This window comes from Numenius arquata, unplaced genomic scaffold, assembly GCF_964106895.1.
Source record: "Numenius arquata unplaced genomic scaffold, bNumArq3.hap1.1 HAP1_SCAFFOLD_1134, whole genome shotgun sequence".
In the NCBI taxonomy this organism is placed as follows: Eukaryota; Metazoa; Chordata; class Aves; order Charadriiformes; family Scolopacidae; genus Numenius; species Numenius arquata.
In genome coordinates this window covers 16,323-33,096 of record NW_027415697.1, presented here as the reverse complement: position 1 = coordinate 33,096, position 16,774 = coordinate 16,323, and the positions used below count along the sequence as shown (strand labels likewise).

The following is a 16,774-nucleotide window of genomic DNA, read 5'->3' as shown; positions in this document are numbered from 1 at the left end:
GGGGTCCAACCCTGGTTTACCCCTGCTCAGTGTCACCCATGGGTGCCATATTGGGGGGGGGGGCACACACAATGGGGGGGTCCAACCCTGACTCTTGCCCACTCAGTGTCACCCAAGGGTGTCACATCGGGGGGGGAACACACGATGGGGGGGTCCAACCCTGGTTTACCCCTGCTCAGTGTCACCCAAGGGTGCCATACTGGGGGGGGACACACGATGGGGGGGTCCAACCCTGCCTCACCCCCACCCAGTGTCACCCAAAGGTGCCACCTCAGGGGGGGACGACAAGATGGGGGGGTCCAACCCTGCCCATCTCCGCTGCAGAGGTGGGAGATGCCCCCCCCCCACCTCAGTACCAACCCCCCCCCCCACCAAAATCACAGTCCCCACCCCCCCCACCCCAAACCCCGGCAAGAAAAGGGGGGGGGGGACACTCACGTGCCAGCTTCTTGTGGGACCTGGGGGGCGGCTTGGTGGCACCCCCGTCCTTCTCCCCCGGGGGGGGCGCGCTCTCCAGTTTGCACCCGGGGCCGTCGGGAGCCATCGCTGAATCCCCCCCGCCCCCGGCCGGTACCGGGGGCTCTTTGGGTAGCGTGGGGGGGGCGGGTTTCCCGGGGGGTTCCTTGGAGTTGGTGGGGGGGGCTTTGGGGGGCACCTTGATGCCGTGCCCGTCCGGTTTGGGGATGCTGGGGATCTTCTCCAGGTTGACCACGGGGACGAACAAACTGGGGAGAGAAGTTTGGGGGGGGGGGGTGTGTCAGAGAATTTAAAGGGGGGGGGGGGAAGAGAATTTTGGGGAGGAGTCAGAGAATTTTTTGGAGGGGGGGGTAGAGCATTTTAGGGGGCGTTAGAGAATTTTGGGAGAGGGTCAGAGAATTTTGGTGAGGGGGTCAGAAGAATTTTTTGGGGGGGGGATCAGAGAATTTTGGGGGGGGTCAGAATTTTGGGGATGGGGTCAGAGAATTTGGGGAGAGGGGTCAGAGAATTTTTTTGGGGGGACAGAATTTTGGGCATGGGGTCAGAGAATTTTTGGGGGGGGTTAGAGAGAAGTTGGGGGGGTCAGAATTTTGGGGATGGGGTCAGAGAATTTTTTTTGGGGGGGTCAGAGAATTTGGGCAGAGGGGTCAGAGAATTTTTTTTGGGGGGGACAGAATTTTGGGGACGGGGTCAGAGAATTTTTTGGGGGGGTTAGAGAGAAGTTGGGGGGGGTCAGAATTTTGGGGATGGGGTCAGAGAATTTGGGGGGGATCAGAGAATTTGGGGGGGTCAGAATTTTGGGGATGGGGTCAGAGAATTTGGGGGGGATCAGAGAATTTGGGGGGGTCAGAATTTTGGGGATGGGGTCAGAGAATTTTTTTTGGGGGGGTTAGAGAGAATTTGGGGGGGGGTCAGAATTTTGGGGATGGGGTCAGAGAATTTGGGGGGGTTAGAGAGAATTTGGGGGGGGTCAGAATTTTGGGGATGGGGTCAGAGAATTTTGAGGGGGGTCAGAGAATTTTGGGGGGAGGTAGAGAATATGGGGATGGGGTCAGAGAATTTTTTTGGGGGGGGGTCAGAGAATTTAGGGGGGGGAAGAGAATTTTGGGGAGGAGTCAGAGAATTTTTTGGGGGGGGGTAGAGAATTTTAGGGGACGTTAGAGAATTTTGGGAGAGGGTCAGAGAATTTTGGTGAGGGGCTCAGAAGAATTTTTTGGGGGGGATCAGAGAATTTTTTTTGGGGGGGACAGAATTTTGGGGATGGGGTCAGAGAATTTTTTTGGGGGGGGGGGGGGGAGGGATCAGAGAATTTTGAGGCGGGGGGGGAGGTCAGAGTGTCCCCAGCAGCAGGACAGGGGACAGGGGGATGCTCACCAAAGGTTGTTGTCCTTCTCCGGCCGCTCGGGCAAGGGCTGGACTCGCCCGCGGCCACCGCCACCGCCACCGGGGGGTTTCTCCCGTAACCCCTTGGCCGTGCCGGGGGGGGTCCCGCCGGGGGGGGTCCCACCGGCCACCGGTTGCCCGTTGACGGCGAGGTGGCACTTGGCGGCGGCGCGGGCATAGAGCTTGCTGAGGGGACCGTGGCGCCGTTCTGGGATGGGGAGGGGGGGGAAAAGCCGGTGGTTAAACCCCCACCACCACGGCGGGGATGCTGGGGGTGGGGGGGGGGTAACCGTTGCCGTAGCCCCCCCCCCCCACCTCGCCCCCCCCCCCAACCCCCCCCCCCGGGGGGCTCACCGCAGTGTTTCTGGAAGGCTTGGGGCTTCACCACTTGGCTGCAGTGGTTGCAGACCACCAGGTAGAACTCGTCGTGCGCCGGGCAGTGGCCGAAGATGTTCATGTCTGTGGGGACCAAAAGTCCGGTCACCGTCACCGGTGCCACCCCCACCCCCTACTCCTCCCCCCCCCCCCCCCCCCCCGGGACACCCCCGGCCCCCAAACACGGGGGTTTTCTCCCCAAAGGAGGATGCTCACCTTCTTTAATGAGGGTCATGGCGTCCAGCTTCTTACCGCCGCTCTTCCCGCTCTCCTCCGGCTCCGGCCCCGCTCCTGCCGGTGACAAAATCCCGTCACCGGTGGCCACGTCGGGGACGTGGTCCCGCTCTCCCCTGGCCGCGGCCAGCGAGTCCCCGCCACCGGCATCGTCACCACTCCCAGCCCTCAAATGCCACCGGTGCTCCCGGAACCATTAAACTGGGTAAAATTAGAGCTGGGGGATGGCTCCATCCCGGGGTCAGGGTCGGCCCCGTGACGTGCCACCGTCCCCGAGGTCCCCGTGACGTGCCACCGTCCCCGAGGTCCCCGTCCTGCACCATCATCCCCGAGGTTCCCATGATGTGCCACCAACCCCGAGGTCCCCATGACATGCCACCATCCCTGAGGTCCCCATGACGTGCCACCATCCCCGAGGTCCCCGTGATGCACCACTGTCCCCAAGGTCCCCATCCTGCACCATCATCCCCAAGCTCCCCGTGACGTGCCACTGTCCCCAAGGTCCCCATGATGTGCCACCATCCCCAAGGTCCCTGTGACATGCCACCATCCCTGAGGTCCCCGTGACGTGCCACCGTCCCCAAGGTCCCCATGATGTGTCACTGTCCCTGAGGTCCCCATGACGTGCCATCGTCCCCGAGGTCCCCGTGACGTGCCACCATCCCTGAGGTCCCCGCATCGGACCCTGCCGATAGCCCCGGGGCCAGCGGGAGTGGGTGCTGCTGGGGACAGCCCTGTCCTGGCTGGGATGTCACCAGGGTCAGTCCCCGCTGCCCAGGGGACACCCTGGGGACACCCGGCCCTGGCCCCGCAGCCCGTGTCCTCGCTGACCTTGCTACTGGGCCAGCGGTGATGGTTTCCTGGCCAGCTGGGCCATACTGGGTGCCCAGTGCCATGCAGCTGGGCCATTCTAGGCACCCAGTGCCATCCAGCAGTGCTATACTGGGCACCCAGTCCCGTCCAGCCGTGCCGTACTGGGTGCCCAGTCCTGTTTGGCCTGTTTGGCCATCCGGCTGTGCCATATGGGATGCCCAGTCCCATCCAGCCGTGCCGTACTGGGTGCCCAGTCCCATCCAGCAGTGCCATACTGGGTGCCCAGTCCTGTCCAGCCATGCCATACTGGGCACCCAGTCCCATCCAACTATGCCATACTGGGCACCCAGTCCTGTCTGGGCCATGCTGTACTGGGCACACAATCCCATCCAGCCATGCTGTACTGGTGGCCCAGTCCCATTTGGAAATGCCATACTGGGCAACCAGTCCTGTCCAACTATGCCATACTGGGTGCCCAGTCCCACCTGGGTGTGCCGTACTGGGTGCCCAGTCCCGTCTGGCCGTGACATACTGGGCACCCAGTCCTGTCTGGGCCATGCCATACTGGACACCCAGTCCCATCCAGCCATGCTGTACTGGGTGCCCAGTCCCATCTGGCCATGCCATACTGGGCACCCAGCTGTGCCCAGCCACACCAGCGGTGCCCATGCCCCATCCAGCCGCACCAGTTGCCCACATCACCGCCCAGTCCCATCCAGCTGTGACACTGGGCACCAGTGGGACAGTGCCCACCCTGGTGTACCTGGTCCCAGTGCCCAGAGCCCACTGGGGCAGTGCCCGGTTCCCAGTGCCCAGCTCCCAGTGCAGGGTACCCAAGTATCCAGTACACGATGCCCAGTTCCCCACCCGGGGCACCCAGTACCCACCGCCCAGTGCCCGCTCTAGGGTACCCAGTGCCCCCAGTGCCCTCTGTCCGGTCCAGGGTAATGGTGGCAACCAGTTCCCAGTCTGGGCTACCCAGTGCCCACCGCACCCGGGGATATTTGGCACCCGGCATGGGGCACCCGATAACTGGCTCCCAGTAACGGGTGCAGTGACCAGACTGGAATGCCCAGTGCCAGCTCTGGCTGCCCGGTGCGGAGCACCCGCTGCCCGGTTACGGGTGCCCGGTTGCCGGTGCGGGGTTCCCGGTACCGGGTGCCCAGTGTGAGGTTCCTGGTGCAGGATGCCCATGCCGGGTACCCGGTTCCCAGTGCTGGGTGCCCGCTGCCCAGTTCCTGGTGCCAGTTGCCCAGTTCCTGGTACAGGGTTCCCGGTGCCCAGGGCAAGATGCCCATTTCCTGGTGCCGGTTGCCCAATCCCCGGTGCCGGTTGCCCGCTGGCTGGTGCGGGGTGCCTGCTGCCCAGTTCCCAGTTGCCGGTGCCAGTTGCCTGGTTCCTGGTGCCGGTTGCCCGCTGCCCAGTTCCTGGTGCAGAATGCCCACTGCCCAGTTCCCAGTGTCAGTTGCCTGGCTCCCAGTGCAGGATGCCCAGTTCCCGCTGCCGGTTGCCCAGTTCCTGGTGCAAGGTACCCGGTGCCGGGTGCCCACTGCCCAGTTCCCAGTTCCCACTGCCGGATACCCAGTTCCTGGTGCAGGATACCCACTTCCCGGTACCAGTTGCCCAGTTGCCTGTGCAGGGTGCCCGCTGCTGGATGCCCAGTTCCTGCTGCCGGATGCCCAGTTCCTGCTGCCCACTGCCGGTTGCCCAGTTTGTGATGCAGGATGCCCAGTTCCCGGCTCCCGCTGCCCAGTTCCCGCTACCCACTGCCGGTTGCCCGGCTCCCAGTGCAGGATGCCCGGTACCCGATTCCCGTTGCCGGTTGCCCAGTGCCCACTGCCGGTTGCCCATGTCCCACTGCCCACTGCCGGTTGCCCGGTTCCCAGTGCAGGATGCCCAGTTCCCGCTGCCCGTTGCCAGTTGCCCAGTTCCCACTACCGGTTGCCCATGTCCCGCTGCCCACTGCCGGTTGCCCGGTTCCCGGCTCCCGCTGCCCGGTTCCCGCTGCCGGATGCCCACCTCCTGGTGCAGGATGCCCCGGTTCCCAGTGCCTGTTGCCGGTTGCCCAGTTCCCACTGCCGGTTGCCCATGTCCCGCTGCCCACTGCCGGCTGCCCGGTTCCCAGTACAGGATGCCTGGTTCCCAGTGCCCGTTGCCCAGTTCCCACTGCCGATTGCCCGGCTCCCAGTGCTGGTTGCCCAGTTCCCGCTCCCACTGCCGGTTCCCCGGTTCCCATTGCCGGTTGCCCAGTTCCCTCTGCCAGTTGCCCGGCTCCCAGTGCAGGATGCCCAGTTCCCGGTGCCCGTTGCCGGTTGCCCAGTTCCCACTACCGGTTGCCCAGTTCCCGGTGCAGGATGCCCAGTTCCCGGTGCAGGATGCCAGTTGCCCAGTTCCCACTGCCGCTTGCCCATGTCCCGCTGCCCACTGCCGGTTGCCCGGTTCCCGGCTCCCGCTGCCCGCTTCCCGCTGCGGGATGCCCACCTCCCGGTGCAGGATGCCCCGGTTCCCGGTGCCCACTGCCGGATGCCCGGCTCCCGCTGCCGGATGCCCGGCTCCCTCTGCCCGCCTACCGCTCGGCGGCGCTAGGACCGGGGTGGTGGGGGGGGGGGGGGGGGGGCGGCGGGCGCGGCCCCGTTGGCGGCAGCCCCCCCGCCCGCCGCCGCCGCCGCCGCCGCCGCCGCCGCCGCCGCCCCTCACCCGTCTCGGCGGGCGGCCCGGCCCGTTCCACCCAGGCGCTCCAGCTCTGCCCCGCGAACTCATCCAGGCTGGGCAGCCGCCGCTCCGCCGCCGCCGCCGCCGCCGCCATCGCCGCCGCGCGCCCACGCGCCGCCATCGCCGCCGCCGCCGCCGCCGCGGGAGCGCGCCCCCCCCGCGCCGCCGCCGCCGCCGCCGCCGCCCCCGCCCCGCGCGCCCCCGCGCATGCGCCGCGCGCCCCCGCCCGCCCCGCGGCACCACGGGCGGTGTAGTCCCGCCGACCGACACGCCCCGCACTCCCCCCCTCCGTATACCGCTGTACCGGGCGGGGGTCTGTATATCCCTATAGGGGGCTGGGGTCCCGGGGGTCCCTATACCCTTATACGGGGCCGCGGGTCCATATACCCCTATAAGGGGCTAGGGGTCCATATACTGCTATACAGGCCCACGGGTCTGTATATCCCTATAGGGCACTGGGGTCCCGGGGGTCCCTATACCCCTACACAGGGCTGGGGGTCCATATGTCGCTATACAGGGCCGCGGGTCTGTATATCCCTATAGGGCACTGGGGTCCCGGGGCTCCCTATAGCCCTACATGGGGCCGCGGGTCCATATACCCCTATAAGGGGCTAGGGGTCCATATACTGCTATACAGGGCCGCGGGTCTGTATATCCCTATAGGGCACTGGGGTCCCGGGGGTCCCTATACCCCTACACGGGGCTAGGGGTCCATATACAGCTATACGGGGCCGGGGGTCTGCATATCCCTATAGGGGGCTGGGGTCCCGGGGGTCCCTATAGCCCTACACGGGGCCGCGGGTCCCTATACTCCTACACGGGGCTAGGGGTCCGTATATCCCTATAAAGAGCTGGGGGTCCATATACCCCTATAAGGGGCTAGGGGTCCATATATCGCTATACAGGGCCGCGGGTCTGTATATCCCTATAGGGCACTGGGGTCCCGGGGGTCTCTATACCCCTACACAGGGCTGGGGGTCCATATACAGCTATACGGGGCCGCGGGTCTGTATATCCCTATAGGGCACTGGGGTCCCGGGGGTCTCTATACCCCTACACGGGGCTAGGGGTCCATATACAGCTATACGGGGCCGGGGGTCTGCATATCCCTATAGGGGGCTGGGGTCCCGGGGCTCCCTATACCCTTATACGGGGCTGGGGGTCCCTATACCCCTACACTGGGCCAGGGGTCCATACATCCCTATACAGAGCTGGGGGTCCATATACCCCTATAAGGGGCTAGGGGTCCATATACTGCTATACAGGCCCATGGGTCTGTATATCCCTATAGGGCGATGGGGTCCCGGGGGTCCCTATACCCCTACACGGAGCTAGGGGTCCATATACTGCTATATGGGGTGGGGGTCTGTATATCCCTATAGGGCACTGGGGTCCTGGGGGTCCCTATACCCCTACACAGGGCTGGGGGTCCATATATCGCTATACAGGGCCGCGGGTCTGTATATCCCTATAGGGCAATGGGGTCCCGGGGGTCCCTATACCCTTATATGGGGTCGGGGGTCCATATACCCCTATATGGGACTGGGGACCCAGGGGTCCATCTACCCCTACAGGACTGAGGGTCCATATACCCCTATAGGGGCTGGGCACCTGGGGGTACATCTGCCCCTATATGGGGCCAGGGGTCCATATACCCCTATAAGGGGCTGGAAGCTGGGGGTCCATATATCGCTATACAGGGCTGGGAGGTCTGTATCCCCCTACACTGGGCTGAGGGGTCCATATACCTGTATACGGGGCTAGGGGTCTATATACATCTATATGGGGGGGGGGGCACATAACTCTGTATGGGGCTGGGGGTCCATATACCCCTATGTAGGACTGGGGACCCAGGGGTCCATATACACCTATATGGGGCTGGGGGGCCCATGTACCTCCTATATGGGGCTGGGCACCCGGGGGTCCATATACACCTATACGGGGCTAGGGGTCCATATACCAGCATATGGGGCTGGAGAGCCAAGGGCAACACATACCCCCTATATAGGGCTGGGGACCCCAGGGGTCACCCCTATAGGGAGCAGGGGGCCTGGGGGTCGCTCCTATAGGGACCAGGGGACCCAGGGGGTTACCCCTATAGGGAGCAGGGCACCGGGGGGTCACCCCTATAGGGAGCAGGGGGGGGTTATATACAGCCCCTCTGCACCAGCCCGTACCCAGTGTTTAATTACTCCCTCTATACAGCTGGAGACCAGGGTTATATACAGCCCTGATATAGGGCTGGGCACCCAGGCATTACATATATATACATATATATATAGCCCTATACAGAGGTAGACATCCAGTATGGACCCTTATATGGAGCAGGGGACCCAGGAGTTGTGTATACCCCCTATATAAAGCTCCTTATAGAGAGCAGGACACCCCGGAGTTGTATATACCCCCCATATAAAGCTCCTTATAGAGAGCAGGACACCCAAGGGTTATATATACCCCCTATATAAAGCTCCTTATAGAGAGCAGGACACCCCGGAGTTGTAGACACCCCTATATAAAGCTCCTTATAGAGAGCAGGACACCCCGGAGTTGTATGTACCCCCCATATAAAGCTCCTTATAGAGAGCAGGACACCCAAGGGTTGTATATACCCCCCATATAAAGCTCCTTATAGAGAGCAGGACACCCAAGGGTTGTATATACCCCCCATATAAAGCTCCTTATAGAAAGCAGGACACCCAGGAGTTGTAGACACCCCTATATAAAGCTCCTTATAGAGAGCAGGACACCCAGGAGTTGTAGACACCCCTATATAAAGCTCCTTATAGAGAGCAGGACACCCCGGAGTTGTAGACACCCCTATATAAAGCTCCTTATAGAGAGCAGGACACCCAAGGGTTGTATATACCCCCCATATAAAGCTCTTTATAGAGAGCAGGACACCCAGGAGTTGTATATACCCCCTATATAAAGCTCTTTATAGAGAGGACACCCAGGAGTTGTACACCCCCACCCCCCCCAATACAGAGCCAGACACCAGGGGTTACAGCGCCCCTATATAGAGCTGGTACCCAGGACTTTTATACGGCCCCCCCACACACACACTGACGTGGACACCCCCGGCTTACACATCCAGCCCCCACCCCCCCCCACTATACAGCCCGGGACACCCCTATATACAGCCAGGAAGCAGCGCTTCCTGCCCCCTACCCGGGGGTCACGCACCCCCCAACCCACCACCCCCCCCCAGAGCATCCATACCCCCCCCCCCGGCTCCAACCCCCCCCCCCCCCACCACGTCCCCGGGCTGGCGGCCGGCGCGAGGTGCCAGGGGACAAGGTTGGGGTGGGGTGGGGGATGGGGACCAAAATGGGGGGGGGGGACACGACACAAGGTGGATGGGTGGGGGGGGGTCCCCCGGGGTGGCTACTGCTTGTCGATGGCCCCCTGCTCGGCGGAGGGGTCGCGGGGCGCAGCCTGCGCCTGCCATGGGGTCTCCTTCAGCACGAACCAGCAGTTCCCGGCCCACAGGAGGAAGTTGAGGAAGCCGAAGAGCTGGGGGGGGAAAGGGGGAAAGGGGGGGAAAGGGCGGGGGGGGCGGGGGGGGGGAGGAAGAGGAGGGGGAAAGAGGAGAAAAAGGGGGGACCCCCCCAATGGGGGCATCCAGGGGTAAGAACCCACATCCCGGCATCCCATGCAGTGTGGGAAGCCCGTGTGGTCCACGCGCCCCCGTGCACCCCCCTGCACCCCCGTGCGACACGTGTGGTGCACGCACCCCCATGCATCCCCCTGCACCCCCCTGCACCCCCGTGTGACACGTGTGGTCCACGCACCCCCATGCACCCCCCTGCACCCCCCTGCACCCCCCTGCACCCCCGTGCGACACGTGTGGTGCACACACCCCCTTGCACCCCCCTGCACCCCCCTGCACCCCCGTGCGACACGTGTGGTCCACGCACCCCCTTGCACCCCCCTGCACCCCCCTGCACCCCCGTGTGACACGTGTGGTCCACGCAACCTGTGCACCCCCATACACTCCATGTGACACGTGTGGTCCACGCACCCCCCTGCACCCTCGTGCGACACGTGTGGTCCACGCACCCCCGTGCACCCCCTGCACCCTCGTACACCCCCTGTACCCCATGCACCCAGTGTGCTCCATGCACCCCCTGCACCCCCATACACCCCGTGTGACACGTGTGGTCCACGCACCCCCGTGCACCCCCATAGACCCCTGTGCGACACGTGTGGTCCATGCGTCCCCATGCACCCCCGTGCACCCCCATACACCCCGTGTGACACGTGTGGTCCACGCACCCCCGTGCACCCCCCTGCACCCCCGTGCGACACGTGTGGTCCACGCACCCCCCTGCACCCTCGTGCGACACGTGTGGTCCACGCACCCCCGTGCACCCCCTGCACCCTTGTACACCTGCACCCTCGTACACCCCATGTACCTCACGCACCCAGTGTGCTCCACGCAACCTGTGCACCCCCATACACCCCGTGTGACACGTGTGGTCCACGCAACCCCTGTGCACCCCCCTGCACCCCCGTGCAACACGTGTGGTCCATGCACCCCCTGCACCCTCGTGCACCCCATGTACCCCACGCACCCAGTGTGCTCCATGCACCCCCTGCACCCCCATACACCCCGTGTGACACGTGTGCTCCACGCACCCCTGTGCACCCCCTGCACCCTCGTGCAGCCCATGGACCCCACACACCGCATGAAACCTGTGCGTCCTGTGCACCCCATGTACCCCGTGCACCCCCTGCACCCCCACGCACCCCACACAGCCCCGTGCACCCCGTGTACCCCATGCACCCCATGTGCTCCACGCACCCCCTATGCAACCTGTGCACCCATGTACCCCACGCACCCCGTGTACCCCACGCACCCGGTGTGCTCCACACACCCCCTGCACCCCCACACCCCACGCACCCCACGCACTCCCTATGCAACGTATGCACCCCATGTTCCCTGTGTGCTCCACACACCCCCTGCACCCCACGTACCCCACGCAACCTGTGCACCCCCCGCACCCAGTGTGCTCCACGCACCTCCTGCACCCCATGCAACCTGTGCACCTCCTGCACCCCCACGCACCCCGTGCACCCCATGTACCCCACGCAACCTGTGCACCCCACACACCCCATGCACCCCATGTAACCCATGCACCCAGTGTGCTCCACACACCTCCTGCACCCCACGCAACCTGTGCACCCCGTGTACCCCACGCACCCCGTGCACCTCGGGCACCCCATGAATCCTGTGCACCCCATGCACCCCATGCCCCTCATGCACCCCATGAACTCCATGCACCCCATGCAACCCTGGGCACCCCATATATCCCATGCACCCCATGCACCCCACACACCCATGTCCCTCATGCACCCCGTGAACCCCGTGCACCCCATGTGCCCCACGTGCCCTCTGCATCTCGTGCACCCTGTGCTCCCCATATGCCCTGTGCACCCCGTGTACCCCACGTGCCCCATGCAATCCATGCACCCTGTGCACCCCATATATCCTGTGCACCCCACGCACCCCATGTGCCCCACGTGTCCTGTGCATCTCGTGCACCCTGTGCTCCCCATATGCCCCGTGCACCCCATCTGTCTCAGGCACCCCATGGATCCTGTGCACCCCATGCACCCCATGTAATTCATGCACCCCACAGATCTCATGTGCCCTCTGCACCCCATGCACCCCATGTCTCCCGTATGCCCTGTGCACCCCATATATCCCATGCACCCCATGCACCTTATGCACCCCATGTGCGACCCATGCACCCCGTGTGCTCCCCGCACCCCCTGCACCCCACACCCCCATGCCAGGGGGCTGCAAGCAGCACTGCCCATCCCAGCGTGGGGGTCCCCTACGGCTGGGGGGGGGTCTTGTGGGGGTGCAGGGTGGGTCCCCGCGTCCCATGGGACCAGCCTGGAGCTGGCACCGTGGCCACGGAGCGTGTGCGGGCACGTGCCCACCGCCCTCTCCCAGCTGAGCTCGGGAACCCGGCACACATGTGCGCGCACAAGGGCTCGCTGGTGTGAGTGTAGACGTGTGTGTGCACACGCGTGTGCATGGTGCGTTCACGTGTGCCTGTGCATTTTCACATCAACGCACGTGTGCAGGGGTGCGCGTTCGGCTGGTTGGGTTTGGCAAGCGTGTGCAGGCATCTGCACACGCGCGTGTGTGTGTGTGTGTATACGTGCACGTGCGCACACGCGTGTGCCCCCGCAAGGGCCGGGAGCCGCCGCGCTCAGCTCGAAGCACCCCAGATCTCTCCCCCAAGCCAAGCCAATCCATGAACGTTCGTGCCCACGTGCGAGTAGGTGCACACACGTGCACGCGCGTGCCCGGCTCTCACCACGGAGATGTTGGCCAGCCCCATGGCCGGCGTGGTGCCGGGGTCGCAGACCACCTCCTCCTCCTGGCAGACCCCCATGGCGGCGATGAGGCTGGCGGGCCGCGTGGCCGCCTTCACGTCCGTCAGCCCCTTGCCCCACGCCGCCGCCGCCACCAGCCAGAAGAAGGTGAAGCAAACCGTGATGCAAAAATCCTGCCGGGATTTAGCGGGGGGTGTGTGTGTGTGGGGGGGGGGTGGACGGGACACACACGCACACACCGGGGGCTCAGCACCCACGTGGGGCAGGATCCATCCCATGTGTGTGTGTCCCCCAAAAAAAAAAAGGGCTGCAGCCCCCCCCCCCCTTACCGCTATGGGGACCTTCTTATTTTCACCGTAGAGGGAATGAAAGCGGAGGTAGAGCACCAGAGCTGCCATGGTGTAGAGGAAGGAGAAGACCCCCAGGGTCACGAAGAACTCGGCGGGTGCGGAGAAGTCGCCGACGAGGTGCAGGGTGCGGGTCTCCGAGGCGCAGGCCGGCATCTCGAAGGGGATCTGGTATAACCTGGGATAGAGGGGAAAAGGGGGTGGCGGGCGGCCCCCCCCCGGGAATGGAGAGGGAAACACGGGGATGGCTCTGCCAGCGCTGGGGTGGTGGCCCCCAAGGATGGAGGGCACGGACCCACGGAGGGAAGGGGTTAAAACCGTGGCTCGTGGCTGGCCCGGCTCCATCCTCGCCTTCCCTGATTAACGAGGATCCCCTTGATCTTCCCTGATTAACGAGGATCCCCCGGATGACGTCGGGGGAAGCGGAGCCGGGGGGACGCCCCGCGGTGCCGGGGGGTGGGGGGTGGTGGTGCAAGGAGTCCCCAGCGGGACACGGGGAGGTGGCTGCGGGTCCCAGCAGTGGGGTGCTGGCTTTCACCCCAACCCAGCACCCCATGTCCCCCCCCCCCCCAGCTCTCCATGGGGTCACGCCGGGTGGGTGGGTGGGTGGTGGGGTGTGTGTGTGTGTGTGTGTGTGTGTTGGTTTGGTGCCCCCTCACCTGAAGGGGTACCCGAATTGGATGGAAACGGGGCTCATCTCTTTGGTGTCGCCGCCGCATTTCACCGTCGCCCCCGTCTCGCCGCTGAAGGAGCCGCAGGCGCCGAAGGCGAAGATGGCGAAGAGCTGCGGGAGAGGAGCAGGGGGTCGGGGGGGGGGGGGCTGTGTGGTTGTATTTTAAACCTTGGGGGGGGTGTGGGGATGCACCCAACGAAGGTGGTGGTGGGGGGGGGGTTTTGCACCCTCCCGGCGCTGAGTCACGGCGGCGGCGCAGGGCGAGCTGCCACCCGGCAGCTGTCGGACCCCTGTGCCAGCACCGGGGCGGCCGCCCCCACCGGGATCTGCGGCCCAGGGCGGGGGGGCGACGCTCCAGGGAGGGCAGCAAGACCACCCTCTCCCCACCCCCACTTTAATTTTTGGGGTGGGGAGGGGGTTGCTGAGCGCCGGAGGGGGTTCCCAGCCATCCGGGAGCATCCCCACGGTGGGACCCCCGTGGTTGCCGGCACCGCTCTCCCCTCCGGCCGGGGGTGCCGGGAAAATCCCATTCCCAAAGAGTTTCCCGGTAACTCATCCCGGTTGGGGGAAACGGGGCGATGGAGCGGCCAGGCCTGATGCCGTGGGGATGGGCAGGCCCCACATGTGACACCCAGGGTCGGAGCAGGAACGTCGGTAGCCACCCCCCCCGGGGATCTTCATCCCATTTTGGGGGGGTGTCTGCACAGGCAGGACCCGATCCTGCACCGGGCACGGGGTGCCCAGCGCCTCCCCGGGTGGGATTATCCAATGGAAAAAACTGTGCGATCCAGGGAAAAGCTCCCTCGACCTGGCTCCTCTGGGTGGGAGATTCCCAAATGGGTCCGGCCTCACACCCTGGGGCTGAGTCGTGTCCCCCCCCTCCCTGTGCCTCAGTTTCCCCATTTCTGGGACACCCCCCCCCCCCTCCCCCGGCTGCGGCGGGGCCGTGCCGCAGAAATGCCGCCCTGAAATACAATCCCGGAGCCATTCATAGCACGGCCGGGACGGGGACAGGGCCACGGGCACTGGGCTCCCCCCTGTCCCCAGGGTCCCCCCCCATCCTGGGGCCCGCTGACCCCCCAGCCCCCCCCCCCCCCCTTCCCACCCACCCGCACGGTGCCCGCCCCGAGCCTGTGGGAATGACGGGGACCCCGCACCCCGATGTCACCGTCCCCTCTGGCATGGCCGGGCAAAGCCACCTGCTCAAGGTCACCGGGGGGGCCGTGTGGCCCGAACCCAGGCATCTGGGTAGCCCCGCACCCCACCTCCCCCGCGTCCCCCCCCAGGATGGGGTCCCCACACCCGGGGGTGCCAGAGCGGGGGAGGCTCCGGAGGTGTTGGGGGAGGCTCCAGAGGGACAGGAGGGGGCTCCAGGGTCCCCTCATCCCAGGGGGGCTTTCTGAAAGCAATGTGGCACCCCAAATCTGGGGGTGGGGGGAAAGTGCTGGACAAGGATCCCGGGGGACCAGCACCCATGGGTGCTGGGGAAGGGGCTTTGTGTGTGTGTGGGGGGGGGTCCTGGTGCCGGGATCAGGCCCGGGATGATTTGGGGAAGGGGGGGACACACACACACTCACCCATTCCAGCACCTTGATGAAGCCCAGGGGTTCCAGGAGGCGGCCCCAGCGCACCCCACCCAGGACACGGTCCTGCGGGGAGAGAACGGCGGGAACCGGGGCACCGGGATGGCACCGGAGCACCGGGGGGAGGGGGGGGGGGGGGGCGCTGCCTCGAGGGCTCCTCCGGGCGAGGGGCTGCCTCGGAGGACCGGGGGGCTGCCCCGGGGGATCAGAGGGGCCGTACCGAGGGACCGGAGGGGCTGCTCCGGGCAGAGGGGCTGCCCCGGAGGACCGGGAGCCTGCACCGGGAGAGCGAGGGGCAGCACCGGGAGAGGGAGGGAGTGCACCGGGAGAGCGAGGGGCTGTAACGAGGGACCGGAGGGGCTGTTCCGGGCAGAGGGGCTGCCCCGGAGGACCGGGAGCCTGCACCGGGAGAGCGAGGGAGCGCACCGAGGAACCGGAGGGCTGCTCCGGACGGGGGAGGCTGCACCGGAGGACCGGGGGGCTGCCCCGGGGGATCAGAAGGGCCGTACCGAGGGACCGGAGGGGCTGCTCCGGGCAGAGGGGCTACCCCGGAGGACCGGGAGCCTGCACCGGGAGAGCGAGGGACCGCACCGGGAGCCGCTCCGAGGGGCAGTTCCGGGCGATGGGCTATCCCGGGGGAGCGGAGGGGTTGCACCGAGGAACCGGGGGGCTGCTCCGGACGGGGGAGGCTGCACCGGAGGACCGGGGGGGTCTACAACGGGAGTTGACCCGAGCGGGTGGGTTGCACCAGGGGACCGGGGTTGCTCTACCGGCCACGGCATCAGAACAGCGGAGGGAGCCGCACCGGGACGTCGGGAGACCGCCCCGGGACACCGAGGGGGCTGCACCGGGAGTTGTATGGGGGGGGGGGGGGGGGAGGAGCGGGGGCTGCACCGGGAGTTGTCCCGGTGGGAAACTGTGCCGGGCTACCGAGGGGTCACACGGGGAGACTGCCCCGGGGAGCCGGAGGGAGGGTGGTGGGGGGTGTGAGGCGGGGGGGGGGGCGGTCACACCGGAGCCCTACCTGGAGCCGGAGCGTTTTGTCACCGGCCGCGGGGGCGCCGGGCTCCGACATGGCCGGGGCCGGGGGCGGTCGGTTCTTGCCTCCACCTCCCGTTGAGACCGCTCCGCTGTCAGAGCCGCCACCGCCAACCCCACCGCTCCCGGGGAGGGCAGCACCGCCCCCATCCCCCCCCTCCCGGTAGGTGCACCCCCCCGCCCCCCCTGGTCCGCCCCCGGACACCCCCGGGACAGCCCCCAGCCCCGGTCCCTCCGCCCAGAGAGAACCTGGCCCATAGCGGGATGGGCAGCACCCCCTGGGGGGGGTCAGTCCGTTTGTCCACCGGCCCATCCGACCCCCGATTAGGCTCCCGGGGAGGCCCCGACAGCCCCCTTACCGGCTCCGTTACCGGCCGAGGCCGGTAACGGAGCCGGTAAGGGGGCTGTCGGGGTCTCCCCGGGAGCCGGGTGCTGGCACGACCCCGGAGGACCCTGGAGCACCCCCATGGCTCTGTCCTGGCCCCCCCCCCTCCCCTCCCCGGTTCCCCCCGCCCCGGTTCCCCCCGCCCGGTAACCCCCTCCCGGTCCCCTCGGTGTAGCAGCTCGCCCCGCCCCTTAGCGCTCTGACACGCCCCCTTCCCCCCTTAACCACGCCTCCCTTTGCCTCCCCCCCCATGGCCACGCCCCCCTCCAGCTCTCCCCGCCGCTCAGCGCCCCTCCCCTCTTCTCTCCGCCCAGCCCGCCCCTCCCCGCTCTCTCATTGGCTAGACGGCGGCGGGGTGTCACCCAATGGGAAGGCGGTGCGGGGCGGAAGGGGCGGGGCGGCG

At 66.1% G+C, this 16,774-nt stretch overlaps 2 protein-coding genes across 2 annotated transcripts; both read right to left on the bottom strand.

Moving 5' to 3' along the window:
* Positions 1 to 438: 438 nt before the first annotated feature.
* On the bottom strand, positions 439 to 6,115 carry ATXN7L2 (ataxin 7 like 2; the record flags this gene model as incomplete). Its single annotated transcript, XM_074167881.1, has 5 exons — positions 5,980 to 6,115; positions 2,452 to 2,526; positions 2,215 to 2,319; positions 1,852 to 2,068; positions 439 to 725 (listed from the first exon to the last, which is right to left on the bottom strand). Coding segments are annotated over exons 1-5 (820 nt in total), but the record flags the coding sequence as incomplete, so codon positions are not given.
* Positions 6,116 to 8,904: 2,789 nt separating this feature from the next.
* Positions 8,905 to 16,077, bottom strand: SYPL2 (synaptophysin like 2). Its single transcript, XM_074167882.1, has 6 exons — positions 15,973 to 16,077; positions 14,943 to 15,014; positions 13,352 to 13,476; positions 12,675 to 12,870; positions 12,327 to 12,518; positions 8,905 to 9,507 (listed from the first exon to the last, which is right to left on the bottom strand). Exons 1-6 carry the CDS (start codon positions 16,021 to 16,023, stop codon positions 9,379 to 9,381), a joined length of 765 nt encoding a protein of 254 aa, XP_074023983.1. The 5' UTR covers positions 16,024 to 16,077; the 3' UTR covers positions 8,905 to 9,378.
* Between the last annotated feature and the right edge of the window lie 697 nt (positions 16,078 to 16,774).

What these genes read in the sequence shown, in the direction of transcription:
- SYPL2 (XM_074167882.1), bottom strand. Translation starts at nt 16,023, where the DNA reads ATGTCGGAGCCCGGCGCCCCCGCGGCCGGTGACAAAACGCTCCGGCTC. An exon ending in TCATCAAGGTGCTGGAATGG is followed by an intron (nt 13,477 to 14,942) that starts GTGAGTGTGTGT and finishes CCTCTCCCGCAG; the next exon opens with CTCTTCGCCATCTTCGCCTT. An exon ending in GGCTGGCCAACATCTCCGTG is followed by an intron (nt 9,508 to 12,326) that starts GTGAGAGCCGGG and finishes TTCCCCCCCCAG; the next exon opens with CTCTTCGGCTTCCTCAACTT.